Source organism: Vicugna pacos, chromosome 3 (genome assembly GCF_048564905.1).
Source record: "Vicugna pacos chromosome 3, VicPac4, whole genome shotgun sequence".
In the NCBI taxonomy this organism is placed as follows: Eukaryota; Metazoa; Chordata; class Mammalia; order Artiodactyla; family Camelidae; genus Vicugna; species Vicugna pacos.
In genome coordinates, this window is record NC_132989.1 from 28,369,655 (window position 1) to 28,394,617 (window position 24,963).

Sequence of the window (24,963 nt, forward strand, 5' to 3'; positions counted from 1 at the left end):
GCCCAGGTTAGACTAACTTCCACACCTCGTGGCCTTTCTCTTGCCTTCTGAAACAGCTTACACTCTATGCACTAGGTATCTCTCTAAATAAATCTACCTTTACTCAACTGTGGCTCACTCTTGAATTCTTTCCTGGGCAAAGCCAAGGACCCACACTTGGCAGGGCAAGTCCCAGGGGCTCGACCAAGACCTGGGACACGCCCTCCTATTGCACCACATCCGTTTTTCCTGCATCATCGGTAGGCCTTTTTCTCTCTGTCTCTCTTCTCTGCTTCTCTCAGGATGTCAATTTTCTTCTCTCCTAAACCAGCAAATCCTGGACTCACAACCACACAGTTGTAAGATCACTTCATGAAGGCATATCACAGCAAGGCATTGCATCAAGCCCCAAGGTCCCTGAGAAACCCAAGCAGCTGTGTCTGAAGATAAGAGAATGTGACATAACTTTTGAGTATTTAGTTTTCAAGCCCTCTTGGAAAGTGGAAATAATTGAGGAAGGCAGCTCTTACCCCTTTCTAGGGAGCCGCAGGTACCACTCTCACCAAGCCCAAAGGTGGGTGGAAGGGCCATCATTTGGAAAACAAGAGCCTCATAACCACAGAGGCTCAAATGCGACTTCCGCCAGTCCCCTTGCATGGCCACTCCCCTTTACAAAATCAACGATTTGCCTACTCTGAACCTCTCTCTTATTTAGTCAAATTAGTCAATTGCTCTCATCCTACTAGAAGGAGAAGAGCTTTTCTTGCTGTACCCAAAGGCAAACGAAGGAAGAAACTACATTTGATTTTGTACCAGGGTCCCATTTTACAACACTGATGTTTCCTGAATGGTTACAATAACTGCTTGTAAAACATAATGAAAGCTGGGGGTGTGGGGTGGGTATAGCTCAGTGGTAGACTGCATGCTTAGCATACACAAGGTCCCCAGTACTTCCATTAAAAAAATAAATAAACCTAACTACTTCCCCTCCAAAAAAAATTTTTTTAAGCCATACTCAAAAGGCAAAAAAAATTTTTCCCCCCTTAGAATAGCCACAAATCTTCAGAGAAAAGACTGAATCTCAATTCCAGGAAAAGCAAGAGATTCCATTCTCTCCCCTCTTCTGACCCTGGATTGAGCTGTCTTGCAGTATTATGAAAACACGTTCACCAGCTTCTGCTGCAGGACCAGCTGCATAATGTATAGGGCCCAGAGCAAAATTAAAATGTGGGACTCTGTTCAAAAGCTACTAAGAATTTCAGGACAGCAATACCAAAGCATGGAACTCTTCTAAGCACAGGGCCCCGTGGACTGCACAGTTGCCAGCTCAGGAAGCAGACCCTGTTCTGTGCTCCGCTCTCTAACCACAGGTGCGCATAAACAGGTCAGGGTCAGGGCAGGAAACAATCATCCTGACCAAAAGCAACCCAGTCCAGTGAGATGGAAATCTCCCTCCAATACATGCCTTTTACGTCTATCTTTCCTCCAGTTCTTTCAGATATCTTCCATAACTGGAAGACACTTGTGGGAGGCTTTTCTAGAATAAAGGAATAGTCTGTTTAAAGTCTTAGTGAAGTATTCATTCTTGCCAGCTAGACATTACTTGCAGCTTTCGCCAAAGTTTTAAATTTTTTTCAGCTTCCACCCATTAAGATTTACAACACTTAAGTGTGAATTTTAGCCTTGGCCCTCTGGACAAAGCTGACAATCCCTCATGCCCATGGGCCTCAGTGGGAAAGAGCTACATTGGCTTGGTCTTACCATTGAAAAAGCAAGGTTTGTGTGTGTGTGTGTGTGTGTGTGTGTGTGTGTGTGTGTGTAAAAGCTTTTAATTAACTCTTGTAGGCTTTCCAGGTGTGTATCCCAATTAATCACTAATAAGGTCATTTGCTTCCTGCTTTCTAGCTGTTACATCTTATTCTACCTCTTGCTTTTTCATATTTGCTATAGTGCAATTTCCTTAAAAAGTTGCTGACAAATAAATCTTAATTTTGTTTGGTGGGAAACTTGAAAACTGAAAACAAAGCTTATCTGGAAAAATAAATGCTTAGAAGCAATATAGAAAACAGAGGAAAAGAAGAATTTTTATGAGGGACTTGCTTTATCAGATATCAAAATATCCTATAAAACTATGGAATTTAAAGCAATACAAATACTGGCACAAATAGATCTTTGGAAGAAAATAGAATGTTCAAACTAATTAAATTTGTACATATTTAGTTATGAGGCAGTGGCATTTCAAGTCAATAAAAATGTGACAGATTATGTTACTAACTACTAAATGGTGTTTCAAAAACAAAAAGTAGTATTAAGAATATACCCATAGTTGTAATTGAAAAAATACAATAAAATACAAAAAATATTTTAAATAATTTGGGGACATAAAAGGCCAGTCTAAGCATGAGCCAAATCTAGGAACCCATAAAGAAAAAGAAAAATGCCCATATTATAATTTAATGCTGGGGTAGTAAATGATCTTTGTGATAAATGATCTAAGTGTTCACAAACAGGGTACTGGTTGGATAATTTATGGAATACCCATGCAATCCACATAACATAATATATAAAAAGAATCAATTGGATCTGTGATGCTGATAGGGGAAAAGATGTCCCTAAGTACATTGAGGAATGAACAAAGCAAAATGAAAAACAGAAGAGATAGAATCCATTTTGTAAAGAACAAGACGTGCACAAAGGTCACATGACATCACCTTCTCTGACTCCTGATGCTAAATACTCTTTACCCCGACCCTGAATTATTTTTCTTTAAAGTATTTATGCTCGTTGGGCATTGCCTTTGTTCACTGTCTGTAGAAAGCTCCATGTGTATGAGGACTTTATTTGTTCAATGCTGTATCCTCAGTCCCCAAAACATTTTAGGTGTTTGATAAGCATTAACTGAAAAAACCGGGGACCGAAAAACATAGATACATAAATATATTTCAAAAATTCTATGTTTCAAAGAATGTGGATTTAAGGGAATAAAATCTCCATGATCTGACACCAAATGCTAAAATATCCTGAAATGGTTAAACATTTGTATAATCTTTCCAGTTGACAAAGCACCTTTACCTATGTAGTCTCATCTGACTTACAGCTCACTAAACTCAAGTTTTTGAGTTGATGGTCTCAATCTTGTTTAACTCATTCCTTTTTATTTTGCTCTCCAAACTACTTCTAGTTTTCCGAACACTGCACAGTTTTATTCACCTACATATACAGTCATTTATATATAAATATAAATAAATATAGATAGCCAAATTCCTCATTTGGGAATGTTCTTCCCTGCCTTTCCACACAGTCTACGTGGACCCATCCTTCAAAACCTTTGTCAGATCGGACAACCGGCCTCACTCCTCTTCCTCAAACTATAGATCTAGGCGGGAGACAGCATACACAAGGCCCCACCCACTACTTGCCCCCAAAGCTGCCCAGAGGCTCCTGAGGCCCAACTGGCTCCGCCCACGCCTACGGTCGCAGGGGTTCGAAGTCCCCGCCCCCTCTGAAGAGTTTCCCAAAACCCAGCGCGGCGGGCCTCAGTCGTGCTAAGATGGCGACTCCCATGCATCGGCTCATAGCCCGGAGACAAGCGTGAGTGAAGGCCGGAGTCGGGCCGCGGGGCGGGCTGGGGGCGGGGAGAAGCGCGTCAGCCAGCGGATGTGCGGGCGCTAGGATCCGAGGCCGGTGTTGGATCCTCCGTGTGGCCCGACAGAAGGTGACCATTTTTCTCGCACGTTGTCTGCCCGCAAGGGGCTCCGGCAATAAGTTTGATGTCTGTGGACTAGCGATTTCGTGGAAGACGGCTGCGTAAGGCCGCTGGGCGGGACCTAGGGGTGTCTGAGTAGAGTCTCGCGTTTGTTTCCCGCGAAGGGGACGCCCAGGGGTTGGTCGCTAAGTGGTTTATGCCCCTTTGCTAACGCAGCAGCCCACCCGACGCGTGGCCGGGGGGAGCCTGAAACCCTCCTCCAACACCCCCTACTCCCGCCGACGTAAACCTTCAGCTTCCTGTGTAGCCTCCAGCCCAGCTGACTTTTCCTGCCCGCTTCCTATCGCCTTCCCGAGGAACAGCCTAACTACAACGCCGGCTTTTCTCCCAAACTATCTTCTCACTTTCTGACATTCATTCTCTTCAACAAATACTTATGCGTTACCTATCGCTCTGTGCCAGACTTTGGGTTTAAGGAAAAAGGTGTTCAAGACAGAATATTTGCTGTTAGGAAGCCTACGTTCTAGTGGTGAAAAGAGCCAATAGGCTAAACATTTTAAGTAAAGTTGATAATAAGAGCTTTGAAGTAAACAAGAGGTGATCCAGGTTAGGATGGTTGGGCTGAAAAGTCATCTCTGAAGAAGTGGCATTTGAACACAGATCGGACGTGTAAGAAAGGTGCTAGTCATGAGAGGATCTGTGGAAAGAGCATCCAGACGGTGGCATTAATGCTTTAAGAGACAGGAAAGAACTTAGTTTTAAGAACCAGAAGATGGCCGTTGTGGCTAATGAGCGACAGAGAGTAGCAGAAGAGGTTTGCTATGAACAGATAATGCAGGAGTTCATGCCAAATGCCTTGTTTTTGTAAAGCCTTTTTTTCTTCTACCAAGCTGCACAGCCAAACAATGTCTGCTACTTTTTCATTCTCTCAGCCTTTCATGACATCACCGTTTGTGTGTGTATAATATATCGGTCACAGTCTGCTCAAGTGTGTATTTTTTTTATATTTATATTTTTATTCTAAGAGCCCTGATCCTCCTCTTCCCCTTTTCATCAGACTCTACCTTTCATGCCTGATGAGAAGAGTTCCTTGAGCATAAGGATAAAGACTTAGGAAATCTGAGCAAGTGGTATGCTTGGTGGAGGAAGAAGGCTTTGAAGTCAGACAGTTCTGAGATCAAGAATGGAATGACAGTAATACTTAATAGATATGCTCATCATCATGTCCCCAGGGTAATCTCTAACTCTCAGGTTTGCTCTTTTGGGTATTGATTCTATACTTGGAAAGATTCACTCCTTTGGTCCTAAAGTGGCTGCAGTATTTAGCTTTATATCCTCTCAGCTTCAAGCTGATAGCATCTCATTGTCTAGATTGGGTTATATGCCCTATCCTGAACCATGTCTATGGGGTTATGAAGGTCTGATTGACTTAGATCTCATTCTCTTCTAGCATAATTGAATGGATCTTTATAAACCAATCATGGATTCCAAGTAGGTAGGTCAGAGGAGGTAATGATTGCTAGATTGACAAAACCAACCAATGTCCACTGTAAATATGAAGTGAAAGTAAAACTTTTAGCACTTTTAGCATATTGCTATTTTTCATTGTAGAAGTATTACAAAGTTAAAAACATGTTTTATTTCTGGTATGCCTATATTTGGTACATGGGTTACTCAGAAGTCAAAGACAAATCATAACCTTAGGAGCTTCTGGTCTTACTGGAAAGAAAACATGGTGTATAATAACACCTGTCATGGTATACAGACTGTAAGTCTCCAGGGAGCTGGAGAGGGTGGGCCTTTAGAGGCAGGGGGTGTCCAGGAGAGTTGTAGGAATATTTTGGAGGGGAAAGCAGAAGAGGAGCCTTTACTTAATCAAAAATATTTCGTTTTATTTATAAAGAGCATATATCACGTCAATAAGAACAGGTTTCACAAGGACCTACTGTAAAGCACAGGAAACTAACTATATTCTGATAATGCAGAAGAATCTGAGAAAGAATATATGTATAACTGAATCACTTTGCTGGATGCCTGAAACTAACACAACATTGTAAATCAACTCTATTTCAATAAAAAGAAAAATAAGTTTTAAACAACAAGTTATGAGAACTGAGAAAGTAGTTGACGTTGTATTTAAAAGTCTTTGGACTAAGGGAGGAAAGGGGGGAAATTTGAACTTCCCAATTCAGCAGATCTTTTACAGACTTAACTTTGAATCAGAGTTAACTCAAACACAGTTATATGCAGAATGAGAAGAGTAGGACTGAAACCCAAATACTTGAGAAGTGGGTAACAGCCCTAATCCACTCTGAATGTGTTTAAGGCACTTGACCCAGGTGATTGCTCCCTGACACACCAGAGATTTTCTAGGTGAGATTGCTGTACTGCTGCTGGTAATCTGAGTAACTCTGGCAAACAGGAGGGCTGCTGAAAGGCTGGAAGTAGGCAAATGCTGCTTTGATTTTCAAAATGAGAAGGGTAGATTTGACAAATTAGACCAGTAAACTAGACATCCATTCCAAGCAAAATTCTGACTGTGTTTATGAAATCCATTCAGCAAGAAAAGCCAAGTTCACCAGGTATCAAATCATTACAAACTGATACCCTTATTGCCTTTTAGGTATTTGTATTTCAGTAAGGTATCTTGAAAAGCCACAATATCCTTGTGAACAAAACAGAATAATTAGGTGGATCAGTTGAACATTATGGACAAAGAGTATTGTTTAATGGGTTGAAGTAAGTATATAGAAGTATCCTTGTGATGACCTGCAGGATTTAGTCCTCAGTTTGGTCTTGTTCAACATTTTTATAAATGACTTGGATGAGGACACGTGCATATTTATCAAACCCGCAGTTGACACAAAGCTGAGAGGGATAACTAATATAATTGATGATTGAATCTGGATCCAAAAAGGTCTTGACAGGCTGGAACTCTATGTTGAATCTAACAAGAAGAAATCTAACAAGGGTAAAAATAAGTATTGTAATAGCATTTTTAAAATTCTACTTCTAATTGTTTGTTGCTCATAAATTGACTTCTGCAACTTTATTAAACTCATTTATTAGTTCCAGTAGCTCTATTTTGGATTGTTAGGGATTTTCAAGATAAGTAATTCTCACTTATATTATCTGCTTTGTTTACTTGGCATGTACGCTTTTAAGATTTTTGTTACATATTACTAAATAGCCCTTCAGAAAGTTTCTACAACTTAACATTCTAACCAGCAGTTAAGAATGTATATCTTATTGTATTGAGAGTGCACATTCTCCACCATTTCCAACAATAGGCTTAAAAAAACAGTTTTGCCAATATGGCAGGCATGTCTTAATATTTTAAGAATCAAAGAAGGTCACTTCACGTAAAAAGGCTGTACCGTTAAAACACTTCTTAAGCCTTAGCTTAGGATATACAAATGGAATATTATTAAATAGGGTATTCATTTGGGTAGAAATAAACGCCAATCTTGTTTATTTTGAAATTATAGATCTGTCTTATACAGAATTCTCTAGATATAAGTATCTTTAGGAGTGATTAACTGATGTTTAGAACATCATAGATGGGCTTTAGATATTGGTGAATGTTCTATGTATAACAACAAAAAACAAACTCCACAGTGCTAGTAGAGAATACCTTTAATGGATGGGATCCCAAGTTATAAGTTTCTTAATATTGGGAAAACAGCCTGTAAATTGGAGAAGACAACTTTGTTTCCTTGGTTCTGAGAGGCTTCCAGATTCCCCCATATTTTCATTGTTAGGAAATATCATGAAAGGCTTTGAAATGGATTTCAGAAAAAAGATTACTGGGTGTTTTGTCTAGTCCACTCTTTATGGCTATGTGACTATGAGGGCCTTGCTTCATTCTCTTTGAGCTATTTTAAACTCTGTAAATTGGAGCAGGCTGGTAGAAAAGATTTTTTCCCATGAAAATGTGGTACAATTGATTCTTGCCCTTTGGCTGTTGTCCATTCTAATTATTCAAAAGTGTTTTATCTGTAAATTCTCTTGGAATTTCTATGTACATAATACATCAGCAATGAAGAATGACAATTTTATTTTTTTCATTTTCAATTCTTTCACCTATTTTACTTCATTCGCCACATCTTTTTTTTCCCCCACTTGCCACGTCTTAATCTAGTTTGAGGGATTGAGATTTTTCTTAGTCTCCTCAACAACTAGAAGGTGGGCTGCACTCCATATGCAATTGGTTAATTCTTAGGACATAGCCCTTCAGAGTCCTAACTCTGAATGCTTCATTTGTCTCCTTACTTGTTGTAAGTGATGCTTAGTTACCCTCCTGAGTTGGGCAGACACCCCCAACACAAGAGTTGACTTAAATACAGGGCTGACCACTCTGGGTTCCTAGTTTCTTCCATATCTTGGCTTGGTTATTCTTTATCCCCTGTTAGTTCTCTGATGCCTCCAGCAGACTGTTAAAAATGTTTTTACTGTCTTTTCTAGTTTTGAGCTGCAGAGTTACCTAGTCTGCCATTTCTGAAATGGAATTGAGGAAAGATTTGAACTCAATTCTAACTCCAAGGTCCATGCTCTTAACCACTTATATTACCTTGTAATAAAAATCTAACAAATAATTTAAAGTGGAAAATTATGTTTATTTTTGAGTTGTAAGCATAAACATTATTTTATGCTCGTATTATTTATGCTTTTCATGGCAGAAAATATCAAGTCATAAATTTAAGGCCTGTATTTTATTTTTTGCTCTGTAGTGAAGCAAATAAGCAACATGTAAGATGTCAGAAATGCTTGGAATTTGGACATTGGACTTATGAATGCACAGGAAAAAGAAAGTACTTACATAGGCCTTCAAGAACAGCAGAACTAAAGAAAGCTTTAAAAGAAAAAGAAAACAGATTATTATTACAACAAAGGTAAGTTTACATATGATATCCCAAGGAATATTCATTTATATTTATAGAATTTATTAAGGAACTAAATATTTCATGGTGGTTATCCAGATTTAGATTATAATACTAGCTCATGTTTAATGAATGTTACTGTGTGCAAAGCACTGTCTAAGCTCTCTAGAAGTATTAGCTTATTTCAGCATCACATCTATGCCATTAGGGTAAGTACTATTATTACTCCCATTTCACATATGAAGAAATGAGGCATAGAGAGAGGTTCAGTAATTTGCTCAGTGTCACACAGCTAGTAAATAGAAAAGTTAAATGTTAAACCAACTAGCCTGTCTCCAGAGTCCATGCTCTTAATCACTTTGCTTTATTTCCTCAACTGCCAGTGAAACAACAGCAGAATAGTAGGAGGTAGATTATATAAACTGATATGGAAAGATATCCAAGATAAATATCCAGGATACTTACACTAAGTTTGTAAACTAGGTAGAGAACAGTATATGTGATTTACTATCATTTATGTTAAGAGAGAAGAAAAAAGGAATAATGGACATTTTTTTTAAATACAAATAATTGATAATGGTAATTCTTTCCTAGAAGAAGAACTGGGTAGGAGAGAAACTGGAAAATTGTTATTTACCTTTTTATGCCCTTTGAATAAAGCTTTTTAAATTCCTGTGAAATAAGTAAGTATACATGTTCTAGAGAAACTGAGATAGGAAAGTGTCAGTTCTACTTAGTGTTACATATTAGAAGCAGCATCTTCATGAGGACAGTTAGCTATATAATAGTGTCTTAAATATCTGGACTTTCAAGGTAGCATTCTTCCCATTTGTGGACATGAACTCTCTTCAAGGGTTATATAGGAATAGCTAGGTAATCAATTTCTAGATCATGAATATTCATATGTACTTTTTCTAAAAATAAATCTGTATGAGACCTTGCCTACTAGTCCTCCCTTTCTACTTCCCTTTCCCCAGCAACCCTTCTTTAATTTCACAAAAGAAAAACATACCTCTCAACTATCTCTAATCTTACCTGGGTGTATTGTCCTCATGTGAAAAAACCTAGAGATTTTTCAAAATAGTGATGTTTGTAAGAAAGTGAAAGACCCTAACTGTTGAGAGCAAATTCTTTAGTAATTTTTTTCCCCCAGCAAAATTGAAGAAGGATCTAATTGAGTTGTTTGTTTGTTTGTTTGTTTGTTTTAATTTTTAAATTTATTTTTATATTTTATTTATTTATTACTGTATAATTTAATTATTTTCATTTTGGCAGGGGGGGAGGTAATTAGGTTTATTTTTACAGGAGGTACTGGGGATTGAACCCAGGACCTTGTGCATGTTAACCATGTTCTCTACCACTTGAGCTATACCTTCCCCTTAAGTTGTCAATTTAAGGGTATATTTTAATGATATATAATTTTGTGATATATAATATGGGAGGAAGTCAAAGAATTGAATGACATTGCTACAACAAAACTCTATTCCCATCTACCTATTTATGTTAAAAAGATTTCTCAGGGTTAAATCTATAAAAATTAAATACAGGAATTAAATTGATACTGAACTCTGTCACAGTCAAGCAGTAAGACCAATGGATACATAAACTAGAGAAAAAAATCATTGTCATTAAGAGATACATTTCCAGGAAAATTATTTTTATGTATAATAGTTACTTAAATTTATATTTTTTTGTTTTAATCAATTTGTATAGTAATAATTATAATGGTAATTCAATTCCAAATTTTAAGCCTTATGATCACTTTTAAAGTCTTATGATCACAGTAATTAGAAGATACAGTTTCAAGTTATGTTGTATCTCTTTATTGTACAGAAATATCATAGGGATGACTAAAATTTTCAGGCATAAAAATATATTAGGATACATTAAATGGGGAAAGCAGAATAAAAGTACAAATTCAAAGAGGAAAAAGGACAATGTAAAAACACCAACTGTTAAAGATAAACTTATTCATATATTTTTTATAGTAAAATATGGTAATTATCAAATTTTGTAGTATTTACAATTACCAAAATGATGTAACAGTTTTTTTTTAAATATCAATGTTTTATATGTAACATGACAGATTTTATACCCCTTGCAAATAAAGTGTGAGGGGAAAAACATAGTTTTCCTAAATTCTTTTATTAGGAATATAAATAAAATATGTTTGAAGATCTGTGTCCTAAAGAATAAAATATAAGAATAATGAATAATTTCATTCCAACTTTTTTTTTTCTAGTTATACTATGCTAGTATCTTGGTCTTAAAAATACATAGAACTACATGAATTTTAGTTATGGGTCTATTACATAAAGACTGCTGATTTTTTGGTTCAGTGACGAAATGATTAGAAGAGTGTGAATTTCAGTGATCATGAATTATTGTGGTGTGACTTAACAAATGTACTTTTACCACTTATTTTACTGTGAAAATGACAATTTAGTAAGTAATTCCATCATGGAACAACTTTATGTACATACATATTTATATTTGAAGACTCAGGAAATAAGGATAGAAGCATTATCTAGGAAATACAGAGAAGTTCAGAATATAAAAATACTGAATTTACAGGACCATGCTATAGTAATAGAAGTAATTCTGTAATTTAAAAACCTGGTTTAGTATGCATGTGGTTTTGCAGATACATAGCAGCAAGCCATCTGTATATTTCACTCAAATCTCCAGACTTTGTTCTTTACAAATAATGTGAGGGCACATAGTCTTAATGTATTAAGTCTCTGGTTTTCAAATGGTAGATCACTGAACATTTTGGGGACATGCAGAAAAAGAAATGTTTATTTTAAATTAAAGGTTTCTTCTCTTTATATATGAAATGTCTATTTATAATATGATTCTGGAAACCCAAATTATAAATTCCAGCTGTTATACTATTATTTGCTTTGTTCTGTTGTTCTCTAAATACTTGATTTAGCCATGTCAACCTAAGTTCAGAACTAAAAAAGGATCAAATTGGTGTGTTCAGTCATCTTAACTACTAACTTTACCTGGCTTCTAAGATACGGTTGATAAAATCTTTCTTCCTTAAATGCTTGTTAAGTTGACTGCGTGTACTATATACATCTATATTAGGACACTTTCCTCTTGATTATAACAAGAAATACTGGACTCTCAGTACATGTTATAAAAGACAGAGTATTTCTCCAATGTAAAACAGTTTTGGAGATAGCAGAAGGATTTGTCTGAGCTGTATATAATCATTGTCCTAACGGGAGCCTTTTTCCCTCCTTGTGTTTATCAGCATTGGAGAAACTAATGTTGAAAGAAAAACCAAGAAAAAAAGGTATGTGTGGCTTTAGGAGTAATCGGAAGTGTGACTTTAAAATAATATAGTTATAAGATTTGGATCTGAAATCTCTTGCTTGCAAATCATGATTAAATATCACCCTGTTTTCTGATATGTTCCTGTCTAGAATTTCTTGCCTTCATTTCTGCTTTATCTCCAACTTTCCAGAGTCCTTTTTCCTGGAAATAATAATTTCTCTTGTCTTAAAATAGGAAATGTTAATAGACTGGTAAGAAATCATTGACCAGCTATATCTAGTCCAAAGTAGTTAAGGTCATGAAACATTTACCACTCTACATGAGATTTAAATAAACCCAGTTAAACTACAACTTTATTCTGACATTTACTCTGGAGCACAACATAGTAGGTACACTTATCTTTCTTTTTTCCATTTTTTTGGTGGGGGAGGTAATTAAGTTTATTTCTTTATTTTTAGAGGAGGTACGAGGGATTGAACCCAGGATGTCATGCATGCTAAGCATGCTCTCTACCACTTGAGCTATACCCTTTCTCCCATGAGTACACTTATCTTGAACTCCAAGAGAATTAAATTACTGAAGTAAAAGACCTTGTGTTCTTGGAAAGAGGGTGGACATGGTAGGCAATGGGGTTACTATAGTTAGGCAGTCACCAATGCATCAAACCTAGCAACGCTCCAGTATATACATACACATACTATTCATGTGAAATTGCTTTTAAATGTTCTATTAAATGTCAGCTTCTCATGCATATAATTGTCTAATAGGTCTAAGAGTGTAACCAGTTCCAGTAGCAATAGCAGTGACAGTTCAGCCAGTGATTCTTCATCAGAGAGTGAAGATACATCTACCTCATCGTCCTCAGAGGACAGTGACACTGATGAAAGCTCCTCCAGTTCATCATCTTCAGCCTCCTCCTCCAGCTCTTCCTCATCCTCAGATTCAGAGTCAGATTCCAGCTCTTCCAGTAGTAGCAGCACCAGCACAGATAGCAGCTCTGAGGAGGAACCACCAAAGAAGAAGAAAAAGAAATAGAATTGCTCCATCCATATTGAACTGATGGACTGAAATCATTAATGTGATTCTCTCTCAGAAGGGAATTGAGAGTGTGTTAAGGCCAAATAGGTTAACTGGTCAAAATTTGTAGAGTTCAAATGTTTCTGAATGTTTTACATTGTAAGAGCATAAAGAGTATTAATAATGGATTATATATATATATATATATACAAAGAGAGACTTTTTTTATTTTAAGGGTGAATCTTGTTTTTCTTTTTTATCTTTAAAATATATCTGTAAAATTAATCAAAGCTGAAATCCAGTAAATCTGTTTCTGTGTTGAAACCTCTTTTCTCCCTGTGAAGTAAATGCCGTACTTTGATAAATGTAAGTGCTATGCATCAGACATGTTTTTAGGATAATGCATCAGAATATCTGTCAGTGAATTTCTAACGCTTTTGGCTGTATGTCATTATGTAAAATTTAATACATTGTTACTCTAAGCTTAGGAGTTTTCCTACTGTTAATAAATGTGCTCTATTTTTATGTTTATGTTCAGAAAGTTATCCTGACTTCTTGACCTAAATGAAAAGTTAAAGAAACCTATTAATAAATTTATACCTTTTGGATGGTACAAGTTTCAAGTTACTGTGTTGTATCATTCATTTTCTTCTGGTTCTTAGAGTTACCTTTTTTTGGGTAAACTGCTCTAAAGAGGTAAGGGAAGAAGCCAGTTACCTGAGACTTTTTCTTTGTCTAGGAAATACTTGCAGTCCAGTATTCCTCTTGGTAAAAGATTAGCACAACTCACAAAGAACAGATATCTCAAGTTAATGATTTTAGTGATTTTTTGTGTGTGGGAAGATGCAAGAATCTGGCTTCATTAAAATTCTTCCTGAGAGATACATCTAACTATCCAAGGAGCTTACTTGTCCAAAGCAAAAGCCATCCTGATACCTTCTTCATTTCCCCTATCTGAAGCACAAAGTACACTGTCAGTCAGTGTCTGCAGTGGGTTAATCCTTGTAGGATTGAGTGGTGAGGAAAAACGCTCTTTTGTTCTTTGTTTACAGTACATACATAGTATATCTGACCACAGTGGAATTCAACTAGAAATCAGTATGAGAAACATCTCTGGAAAATCCCCCAATACATGGAAACTGAATAATACACTTTTATATAACTCATGGGTCAAAGAAGAACTCAAAAGGAAAATTAGAAAATATTAACTAACCAAAAATGAAAGTAAAATACATCAATATTTGTGGGATGCCTCTAAAGTAGTATTTAGGGAAATTTTATAGCACTAAATATTAGGGAAAAAAGATGGCAAATCAATGACTTCAGTTTACACCTTAAGAAACTAGAAAAAGAAGAGCAAATAAATCCCAAAATAAGCAAAAGAAAAGAAATAAAAATCAAGATCAGAGATGGATGAAATAGAAAACAACCAATAGAAAAAGTCAATGAATCCGAAAGGTGATTCTATGAGAGGACTAATAAAATCGATGTCTCCGGCCAGACAACTCAGGATGAAAAAGAGGCAAATTACCTGTATCAGAAACGAGGGAGATGATATAACTACAGGTTACACGTATATTAAAAAGACACTAAGGGAATAGTAAGATAGCTTTACTCATTTAATAAATTAGATAAAATGGGAAAACTCCTTGAAACCCAAACTAACAATTTTCACTCAAGAATAAACAGATGACCTGAATACCTGTATATTTATAAAGAAATCTGAATTTTGACTTGAAAACCTTCTCATAAAGAGAACTCCAATTTTCAAAATGTTATTTTGCACTTATATAAATATTTAAATTACTATTTTCTAATTTTCCTTTCGAGTTCTCTGACCCAGGGGTTATATAGAAGTGTATTACTCAGTTTTCATGCATTGGATTTTCAAGAGATGTTTCTGATATTGATTTCTAGTTGAATTTCCACTGCACTCATATATATATACCTTGTATGGCTTGAATCTCTATACATTTATTGAGGCTTGTTTTATGATCTGGTGTATGTGCTACTTTAGTAAATATACCTTAGTAAATGTTCTGGGTGCACTTTGAAAAGAGTGTATCTTCTGCTGTTGTTGGGTGGAGTGTTCTATAAATGTTAACGTACACAGGTTATGCATGTAGATAAGGACTGGAAATGAAATTGAACCAATATAAAAATGTAAACGTTACTGTTTGTTAGCGATTTTTTTTCCTGTGTAAATTGCTTGAAATCATATGAGACAAATGGTCTGGATTGACATAACTACACTTCAAGATAGTTGTCAAAGATCCTTATTTCCTGTTATTCATGCCCTTGGATAGTCCCTTCCCATACTGAATCAGGGCTAATCTATGTGACCAGTAGGATAGTACGAAAGTGACAATGTGTGACTTCAGAGGCTAGGTCATAAAAGTCTTCATAGTTTCTGCATTGTCCTTGAAACACTCACTCCAGGGTAAACCAGCCTCTATGACATGAGGATACCCAAGCAGCCTTGTAGAGACACGCCTGTGGCAGGGAACTGAGTCCTCTAACCAACAACTAGCAGCAACCTGCCAGTTACATCAGGAAGACACCTGCATAGCAGATCCTCTAACCCCAATTAAGTCTTCAAATGACTACAACACCTTAAGAGACCCAAGCTAGAACTGCCAAGCAAGGCCACATCTGAATTCCTGATCCACAGAAACTGTGAGAAATAATAGTAATTGTTGTTTTAAGTTATTAAGTTTTGAGCAATTTGCTATGCAATAATTTTAAAAACATAATGCTTGAATGTTTTAAAGTAAACATTTATTAAAAGACCACATTCAGGTTTCTGCTCAAAGTTCATCTCCTTTGAGAAGTTTTTCCTAGCCAACCTAGCTGAAATAGCTCCTGAACTCATTTTAACCTTTTACTCTGCTTTTTCCCTTTGTACATTTATATCTGGAAGTTTATTACCTGTGTGTGTGTGTGTGTGTATGTTTGTCTTTCTTCTCCACTAAAACAGAAGCCCCATGAGAATAAGAACTATTTCATTCAGTACTGCTCCTAAGACCTGGAATGCTTAGAATGCTATCCAGTATATGATAAGCACTCTACTAATAATTGGTAAAAGAACAAATAAATGAATAATAAAATCAATCATTAATGTCCTCATTTGCCTTAATAGTACACTTGGATTTTGTTTTGGGGATGGGGGTATGTAGAAAGACTGTGAACCGTGTGTGAATTTGTACTACTTTTTTAAATGTTTGAATTAGAATCACTTTTACACCAACGTTTTTGTTGACTCATTTTTCTTAACAGGGCATTGTGGTAAGCAGCCTCTAAAATGATTCCCAATGACTCCTGAGTCCTGGTATTCATGTCCTTGCACAGTCCCCTCCCACACTGAATAGGACTGACTTGTGCAACCAAAAGAATATTGCAGAAATGAATGTCACTTCTGAGGCTAGATTATAAAAGCCATTGAAAATTTTAAATGGAATATCTCATTACAACTGATTTTCTTCAAAAAAAAAAAGCATAGAAAGAAAAGTAAAGAAAAGAAAAGGAAGCTGCTATCAAAGTTTCTGAGTGACTCATTTGTTACACAAGCAAGGAAAGTCATTTACTAATGGCAAGTTCAGTAAATCATGTTTAACTATATTAGCCAAAGAAATATATCCAGAGAAAATAAACGTATTTAAGATTATTGGCCTTTCTGTGAGACCAGTTAGAGTTGAAGACATTAAGAGCAACATCAATAGTCTGTTAAGAAACAAGGTAAGTGATACTATTTTTCCTTGACTCTTTTTTTTGTAATAGCTTCTTGAGATATAATGAACATGCTCTACAATTTACTCATTTATACAATTCAGAGTTGTGCAACTATCACCAGAATCAATTTTATAATATTTTTATCATCCACAAAAGAATCCCTATACCTATTAGCAGTCTTTACCTATTTCCCACCAAGCACCCAGCCATAGATAGCCATAGTCTCTTTCCATCTCTATAGATTTGCCTGTTTTGGACATTTCATATAAATGGAATCATATGGTACTGCCCTAAATGTATTGTCCCTCATGACTGACTTCTTTCAGTTAGCATATGGTTTTCAAGATTCATCTATAGTGCAGCATATATCAGTGTTCCATTTCTTTTTATTGCCAAGTAATACTCTATTGTATGGACATACCACATTGTTTACGCATTCATCAGTTGGACATTTACATTGTTTCCCATCTTTTGGCTATTATGAATAGTGTTGCTAAGGACAATCAGGTACAAGGTTTTGTGTGGACATATATTTTTAAAAATTCTCTTGATTATATACCTAGGATTCTGAGTTATATGGTAACTTTATGTTTAACCTTTTGAGGACCTGACAGATCATTTTCCAAAGCATCTGTACCATTTTACAATCCCACCAGCAATCTTTAAGTCCTCTGATTTCCCAACATCTTACCAATGCTTGTAATTATCTGTCATTTTGATTATAACCATCCTAACAAGCATGAAGCGATATCTTATTGTGTTTTTGATTTGCAATTCCCTGATGGCTAATAATGCTGAACATCTTCTCAGGTATTTATTTTCCATTTGCATATCTTCTTTAGAGAAATATCTATTCAGATCCTCTGCCCATTATTTTAGAAAACTGGGTATTTGTCTTTCATCTTTTCACTTTCTTGGTGATGTCCTTTGAAGCACAAAAGGTTTTGTTTTGTGTTTTTTTTTTAACATTTTTTATTGATTTATAATCATTTTACAATGTTGTGTCAAATCCTAGTGTAGAGCACAGTTTTTCAATTATACATGAACATATATATATTCATTGTCACATTCCTTTCTCTGTGAGCTACCATAAGATCTTGTCACAAAAGTTTTTAATTTTGATGAAGTTCAGTTTTTTTCTTTAGTTGCTTATACTTTTGGTGTCATATTTAATAAACCATTGCCTAATCCAGATCTTGAAGGTTTATACTTATGTTTTCATCTAAGAGTTTTATAGTTTTAGCTCTTACAACTAGGTCTTTGATTCATTTTGAGCTAATTTTTGTACGTGTGTGAAGCAGGGGTCCACATCAGTCTTTTGGATATAGATATTCAGTTGTCTCACCACAGTTTCTTGAAAAGCCTATTGGTTGCCCATTGAATTGTCTTGGAACCTTTGTTGAAAATCAACTGACCATAAATGTGAAGATTTACTTCTATACTTTCAATTCTACTCCATTAATCCATATGTAACATGATTCTTGGTGAGTACACAGGTGTGTTACTGGTATCAATCAGTTGTTTATTCAAGGCATCAATATTGAGTTTGAAGTGACTGAAGAATTACCTCTAAGAGTAGTTTGTGTGGGACAACTACATGAGAAAACATTTTCAAAGAAGTTGAGAAAACACTAATTCAGTACAACCTGAAGTTAAACTGAATAAGAGGTGTTACAATTGATGGTGGTACCAAAATGTGTGGAGGAGAAATAGTATCAACAGTGAAATTTATTTTCTCTTCTGGACTTAACCATTGTGAGTTCCAGGCTGCTTTTTGGAAATAAACCTGAATATCCTGACTGGTTGTACCACATGGCAGTTTGAAGGCTTAGTAATGGTTAAGTATTATTGTGATTATTGAGCTCTGGACTGAGACGGATTTTTTTTAATTGTGGTAAAATACATACAACATAAAATTTAACATCCTAACCATTTTTAAGTGCACAGTTCAGTGGTATTAAGTACATGCACATTATTGTGCAACCATCATCACTATCCATCTCCAAAACTTGTTTCATCTTGCAAAATTGAAACTCTATACCCATTAAACAGTAATTTCCCATTCCCTCCACCCTAGCCCTTGGCAACCACCATTCTACTATCTGTCTCTATGAATTTGACTACTCATGGTATCTCTTATAAGTGGAATCACAGAGTATCTTTTTGCGACCGGTTTGTTTCAATTAGCATTATATCCATGTTATAGTATGTGGCAAATTTTGTCTTCCTTTTTAAGGTTGAATAATGTTTCATTAATGAATATACCATTTGCTTATCCATTCATCCATCAGTGGGCACTTGGGTTGCTTTCACCTTTGGCTATTGTGAATAATGTTGTCAGATAGAAGTTTTTGTGGATGAGAATGTCCTCAACCACTGTTGAACACTTGAAATCTAGCTTTTCCTGAGGACTCAATAATGCTTCTTAAGGAGTTCAACCTAAATTACAAGACAAACTGTTTATATGTGACACTTTCACTGCAGTAAAGTCATTTCAGCAACAATAACTTTTTTTGAACCACAAGTAGTATCAAGTTGCTTATCTACTTCTTGTGCTGTCAAGTTACAAGTAATGTCACCACACATATTTGCAGCATATATCTCTTCTGAGCTCAAACTACAATGTCTATAGAGTTTTTTGTACTTTATTTCAGATACAAAGGGAATTTTCATATTTTAAAATCCATTTAACTGTACAAAATTTATTCACTCTTTAATTGGAAGTGATTACTCTTCAATCTAATGATATATCCTAAGGCATATATTAAGAGAAGAATCTAATAAAATTCTGTAAATTTCTTCCAAGCACTGAATATTCTTAACTAACATCACATGCCAGTGGATTGGTATCAGCATTTGGCAGTACTTAGTCACGTGAAAAGATATTTTAAAAAATGAAATACATAAAACTTTATTACAGATAAGCATTAACAGAAGTATTTGAAATCACTTTGGTGACAGAAAATGCTTAAGTTTGAATCCAAATTAAGTGAAATGTTTTCTTCACTTACCGCCAAAAAAGAAAAATTATTATTCTCATTAGCAGACTTGAATTACAAAACTGAATTACTATATTCTGAATTTCATCAACAATGTATGGAAAAAATTTAAATCTATTATTATGTACCCACACAAAATGCTTGATTTTGCCACTTGGCCTGCAAAGCCTAAACTATTTATCATCTGGCCATTACAGAAAAAAAGCCAATCCCAGAGAGAAAGAGAGACAAAAGAGCTAAAGACCAAGTCTTAGGACACCTTTATTCAGAAATCAGGGAACAGTAAAGATCTCGTGCAAATGAGACTGAAAAGCAGCAGCCAGGAGGGACATTTGGAGAGTGTGACATCTCAAAAACCATGAGAAGAAAAATGGTTTTAAACAAGAGAAAATGGTCAATACATGCTATATAGTAGGTATTTAATAAGTGTTTGATACATAATGAATAAATTGTCTAAATTTCTAAAATAATGTGAAATTTTTATGTAGCTATACTTCTGACAGTAATTCCTACTAGTTTTGATGTGACTTTTAGAAAATCATTTCAAAATCTGAATGAAACCTTGTACATGGATGTTTATTATCAGTTTTATTTATAATCATTAAAAACTGGAAACAACCCAAATGTCCTTCAAATGAATGGCTAAACAAGTTATATTATAGTAATAGAATACTACTCAGCAATAAAAAGAAATAAATTACTGATACATGCAACAACAATAATAGACCTCAAAGGCATTATGCTAAGTAAAAGAAGCTAGACTTAAAAGGCTACACACTGTATGATTCCATTCATGTGTTGTTCTGGAAAAGGTAAAAGTGATTGCCAGGAACTGGGGTTGAGGTGAGGGGTTTATTACAAAGGAACAGGAGGGAATGTTTTAGGTTAATGGAAATGTTCTATATCTTGATTGTGGTAGTGGTTATATAACTATGTATTAGTCAGAACTCATAGAATTGTACATTAAAAAGAATAAATTTTACTGTATGTAAATTATACTTCAAAAAATCTGACTTAACCTTTCCCCTTCCCAGAAATCTACTAAGAATTGCGGCTATAACAATATATATTGAATTTTTTGTTCAAATCTGGCATGTTAATAAAATACTTACACTTTTCTTAGAGATTTTTTTTTTGTCTTATACTTTTATGGTTGGTATTTTCTGCTATTTCTCCAATCTGTGCAGTTGACTTACACTGTTCTGGGATATGAAGTTAGAAACAGAAATTTCACTCTCTTAAAATGGATGCATCTGATTAATTAAAAAGGTAGAGTATTAAAATGTTACAAGTTGAGAAATAAGTTTAGGAATTTTTTTTCTCTCATTTCTGAAAGGGAAGGAAATTCTTATTTGCAGAATAATGGCAGAGAAAAGTCTACATTTTCCACCTCCATCCCTCTTTTTGGTTTTGGTTTTTAAGTAAGGTCTCATTTACATTGAAAAAGTATCATAATCCTTTATCAAACAAAAAACATATTATCTTTTGATTAGCCAAATAACATTTACTCCAAAATAAGGGAAGGAACTTTCTTGTAAAGTTTATGAAATATCTTCAGTGTTTTAATACTTATTGTATAAAATGATAATTCTTCTTCTTTTAGTTTTTTTTTTTTTTGAGGGGGAAGTAATTAGGTTTATTTATTTTTGGAGGAGGGATGGGGGGGATTGAACCCAGAACCTCCTGCATGCTAAGCATGTGCTCTACCACTTGAGCTATGCCCTTCCTTTAATAAATAATCTTTCTTATTGTCACTCTCCATCTTCACTCCCTTCCAATACAGCCTTGTACCTTCCCAGGCAGAATATGAAAAAAAGGAAATGAAATTGATGCAACTTATATAAAGGACAATTTGGCAGTATCTATCAGAATTAAAAGCACCTTCTGATTTAAAGATTGCAGTCTAAGGATTTATTGGTATAGTTGTCCATCGTATGAGATTATTAGTTGCAGTTTAGTTTGTAATTTAGCAATGGATTGGCAACAACCTAAATGTCCACCTGTAGGGGACTAGTTCAAATAAATTATGATATTTGCAAACAATGGAATATTACACAAATTACATAATCTTTTGTGTAAAAAGAAGTAGGTATAACTGTATTTTAATATATAACATATCTTGAGAAGGATCCATTAGAAAATGCTAAGTAATTGCCTTCAGAACCGGAGTAGCTGAAGGTCAGGAATGGGAGCGTTAATTATTTTTCACTCTATTTTTCATAGTTCATTTTGAGTTTTGCACCGATACATTTCCTAATTTATATAGATATATAGCTAAAATCTATATAAAGAATGAAGCTTAAAAGTAGTAATAAGTGGTCACTTCAGAATTTTAAAAAGGACAAATATCACTCTTCTTGATGTTGATGAATTACGAGCTTTTAGCATTGATAAAAAATAATTTCGTATGCATATTCCTTCTAATAGTTAATCACAAAGCTTCTCAAAGTCCCTTAATTTTATTTTCAAAAATCCTTAAAATGATTGCTTCAAAATTAGTGGAAAGTGAAAAAACAGCTCCCCGAGGCTCCTTCACAGGAAGAAAACAGATAAGAGGCAGGAAATTATAACGTGTTTTCCAAATAATGAACCAAAAGTAGTTTGTCTGGACAGTTCTACGAGACCCTTTGAAAAATCCTGTCTAGCTTATAATTATTACTTTACTCTCAATTAAATTATAGCTTGCCCTGAGTGGCAAGATGTTAAGTGCAGAAGGAAAGTATTCAAAATATCTTGAAGAAAAGTATTAACGGCAGATGTTTAGATGACAAAGGAAAAAGGCTGGCTTGGCTTCTTGCGAGAAGTTCAAGCGAGGTTCTGGGCAGCCTCCTGTAGACAAATTCCCTGCAGACTTCCTTTTTTCGGCCTGACCCACCGAGGGCCGCTGACTGCGGGCTTCAACGTCAGCACCGGGCAGCGGTCTAAGGGACTTGGGGTTCGGCCATACCCCCAGGAGGGGCGGACCGCCTGACCTCCCGAGCCCTAGAACCGGTAGATCCTGCTCCGCCCGGCCCCGCCCTTCCGAACCTCGCTAGCGGCTACGCGCCGAAGGGTGTGCGTGCCGGGATGTGCAAGCCCGGTCCTGCCCCGCCGGCCCGGCCCGATGGGGCCGCCGGGCCAGAGGGCTCAGGCACAGGCCACCTGGGAAGGAGCCCCGCCCACCCGGGGTCGTTGGACCCGGCGGCCGCGCACGTCACCACCCCGGCGTCACCTCCCTGCCCTGGAGGCCCCCTAGTCCTCTGCTTTTCTGGAGGGGAGGGGCGCGGCGTCGCCACGTGACGCCTCGTCCCCGCCCGGCCCTGGTCACATGGGTGGCGCGGCCGCTGCGTCAGTCACAGTCCTGGCTGCGGGAGTCGAGCCGCCGTCGCCGCCGCTGCCAGCGGACGGGGCGGGGATCCCGGTGCCAGGTCCCCGTCAGCCCGCCCCTGCCGCCTCAGTCGGCCGTCCTGGGCTGGGCCCGACCGTCATGGAGCGGGGCGGGACCTCCGCCTGTGCCGTGTGAGGTGCGTCTCCGCCGCCGCCTGCGCTTTTCGAGACCTCCCGAATCCCCACCGCCGCCCGGAGCCCCGCGCCCTTGGCAGCCTGTCTCCGCCTCCCGGGCGGGCTCGAATGCGCGTCCGGTGAAGGTGCAGGCCCGGCGCCGCCGCTGCCGCGGCCGGGAGATGGTTCGGGCCTAGCGGAGCCGGGACTGGAGGTGAGAAGGACCGGCGACTGACTGAGGGCCGGGCCCGGCCGCGGGCGGGGATGGGGGAGGGGGAGAGCAGCTCCGCCTCCGGGCTCGGGGAGACCCTTCCGGCTGGGGGCTGCTCAATCGGCTCCTCTCGTTTTCGCGTTCCACCCCTGACCCTCAAAAAAGATAATTAAAAAGGCTAACCCAATCCTAACAAAAATTCCCACAAATCCATCTCTTCACCGTTTTTCCTTTCCCCTTTCGTTCCTTAATCCATTCCTTCCCTCAGAGATTCCGTCGACTGATTTGTTACTTTTTCATATCCTCCTCAATTTCAAGTTATTTCTAGTTAAAAAGAAAATAGGCCTAGATTCTGGCTATCATTACCCAACTAGTTCTCGCTTTCCTTCTCGCGATCCTGCGCACGTCCTCCCCCCCACCCCCCGCAAAAGGGAAAAAATTTTCCGCCTTTGGCAAAGGGGCTTGACTGAAAATGGGAATGTGGGGGTGTAATACTTGAATACCCCCCCATAATTTCTGAATCGGTCTGTTAGCGAGTTACCCCGATAGCTTGTATTTGGATATTGATGTGTAGGCCTTTCCTCCAGCTGCCTGTGCCCGGGGTTAATCTCGTAATTGACGTCAGTGCTTTGTTCCTTCCACTTTGCTGTTCTTTCCACAATTTGAGGATGGATCATGGGGTATAGGAGTTTGAGGAGTATCCTTATTACCTTTACTTTCACAAAGGATATCATTTATAGGAAGTTGAAGGTACGAATCTGAAATGCTTGTGTATGGAGTTCAAACTAAGACGAAGAGTACGATTTAGGGTTCTCATAGTTGCAATTAAGAATTTTGCGATTTCTTTCTTGCTGGCCAGATGGGGATTTTAAACTAAGGCCAGTACCTTTTCCAGGTACCGGTTTTTTTTCCTGACGGAATCTAGGCTATAGTTGCTTGTGAATAAGGTGTTTGTAAATGTGACGTTTAAAACGAGTCTTGTTTTTAAAGGCTGAGATGTTAAAGGCTCAAAGCTTTGTTTCCATGTTGATTCTTCAAAGCTTTGTAAAGTGCTCCTTTTATATAACTGTCTTTTAACTTACCAAAATCGAAATATTTATGAGAACTTTCTTAATTTGGCATTTAATAAAGAGCCTTTGTGGCCTGTGAATCTGCCTAGAATCATCTTTGGTCATATGTGCATAAAGAAGTGTTGGCAAGTGGCCACCTGGTTTTTAACAAAGCTGGCTTCTTTAAATTTCTCAGGTTTATTTTACTTGTGCATCATTGCGTTATTCAGTCTCAAATATTAAAAAAAAAACTCAAGAAATTATTTTAAATTATCTTTTGGAGTTAACTTAGCTGGGAGCAATTTAAAAAAAATTTTTAATATCAGTTTCGTCAGTTTGTGGCAGCTTGCAGGCTTATGACTTTGGTTTTTGTTATCTCTACAGGAACAGTAGGCAGATTTTGCTTTAAATAAAATTATGTGTCAAGTGGGGACAAGATAGAATGTTTGTGAATGACCCAACATTTACTGTTTGGTTACAAAAAAAGAGCTTAGTTGCGTTCATTAGAAAATCGTCTACAATTTTGGGGTGTAAAGGTGATTCTACAGAGCTTTGGTGAAGTGTAATTAAGAACTCTGAAATATAGGATATTTTCATTCAGATTCACTTGCTATGTGTCAAATGATGT

General features: G+C 36.9%; 2 protein-coding genes across 6 annotated transcripts in view; both read left to right on the top strand.

The window, feature by feature from the left end:
• The first annotated feature begins 3,499 nt into the window (after window positions 1–3,499).
• ZCCHC10 (zinc finger CCHC-type containing 10) lies at window positions 3,500–13,494 on the top strand. The gene is made up of 4 exons (XM_006212815.4): window positions 3,500–3,570; window positions 8,416–8,577; window positions 11,828–11,869; window positions 12,618–13,494. The coding sequence occupies exons 1-4, from the start codon at window positions 3,530–3,532 to the stop codon at window positions 12,883–12,885; spliced, it is 513 nt and encodes a 170-aa protein (XP_006212877.1). The 5' UTR covers window positions 3,500–3,529; the 3' UTR covers window positions 12,886–13,494.
• A 1,828-nt stretch (window positions 13,495–15,322) lies between these two features.
• Window positions 15,323–24,963, top strand: part of AFF4 (ALF transcription elongation factor 4) — an 82,464-nt gene continuing 72,823 nt past the window's right edge. For 2 of the 5 annotated variants that reach the window (XM_006212818.4, XM_006212817.4), the window contains exon 1: window positions 22,818–23,289. The gene's annotated coding sequence lies outside the window, so the exon portion shown is untranslated. Of the gene's footprint in view, window positions 15,544–16,506; window positions 16,603–20,782; window positions 20,865–22,817; window positions 23,290–24,963 lie in introns of those variants that run through there. The other 3 variants (XM_072957281.1, XM_072957282.1, XM_072957283.1) reach the window with 3 other exon arrangements.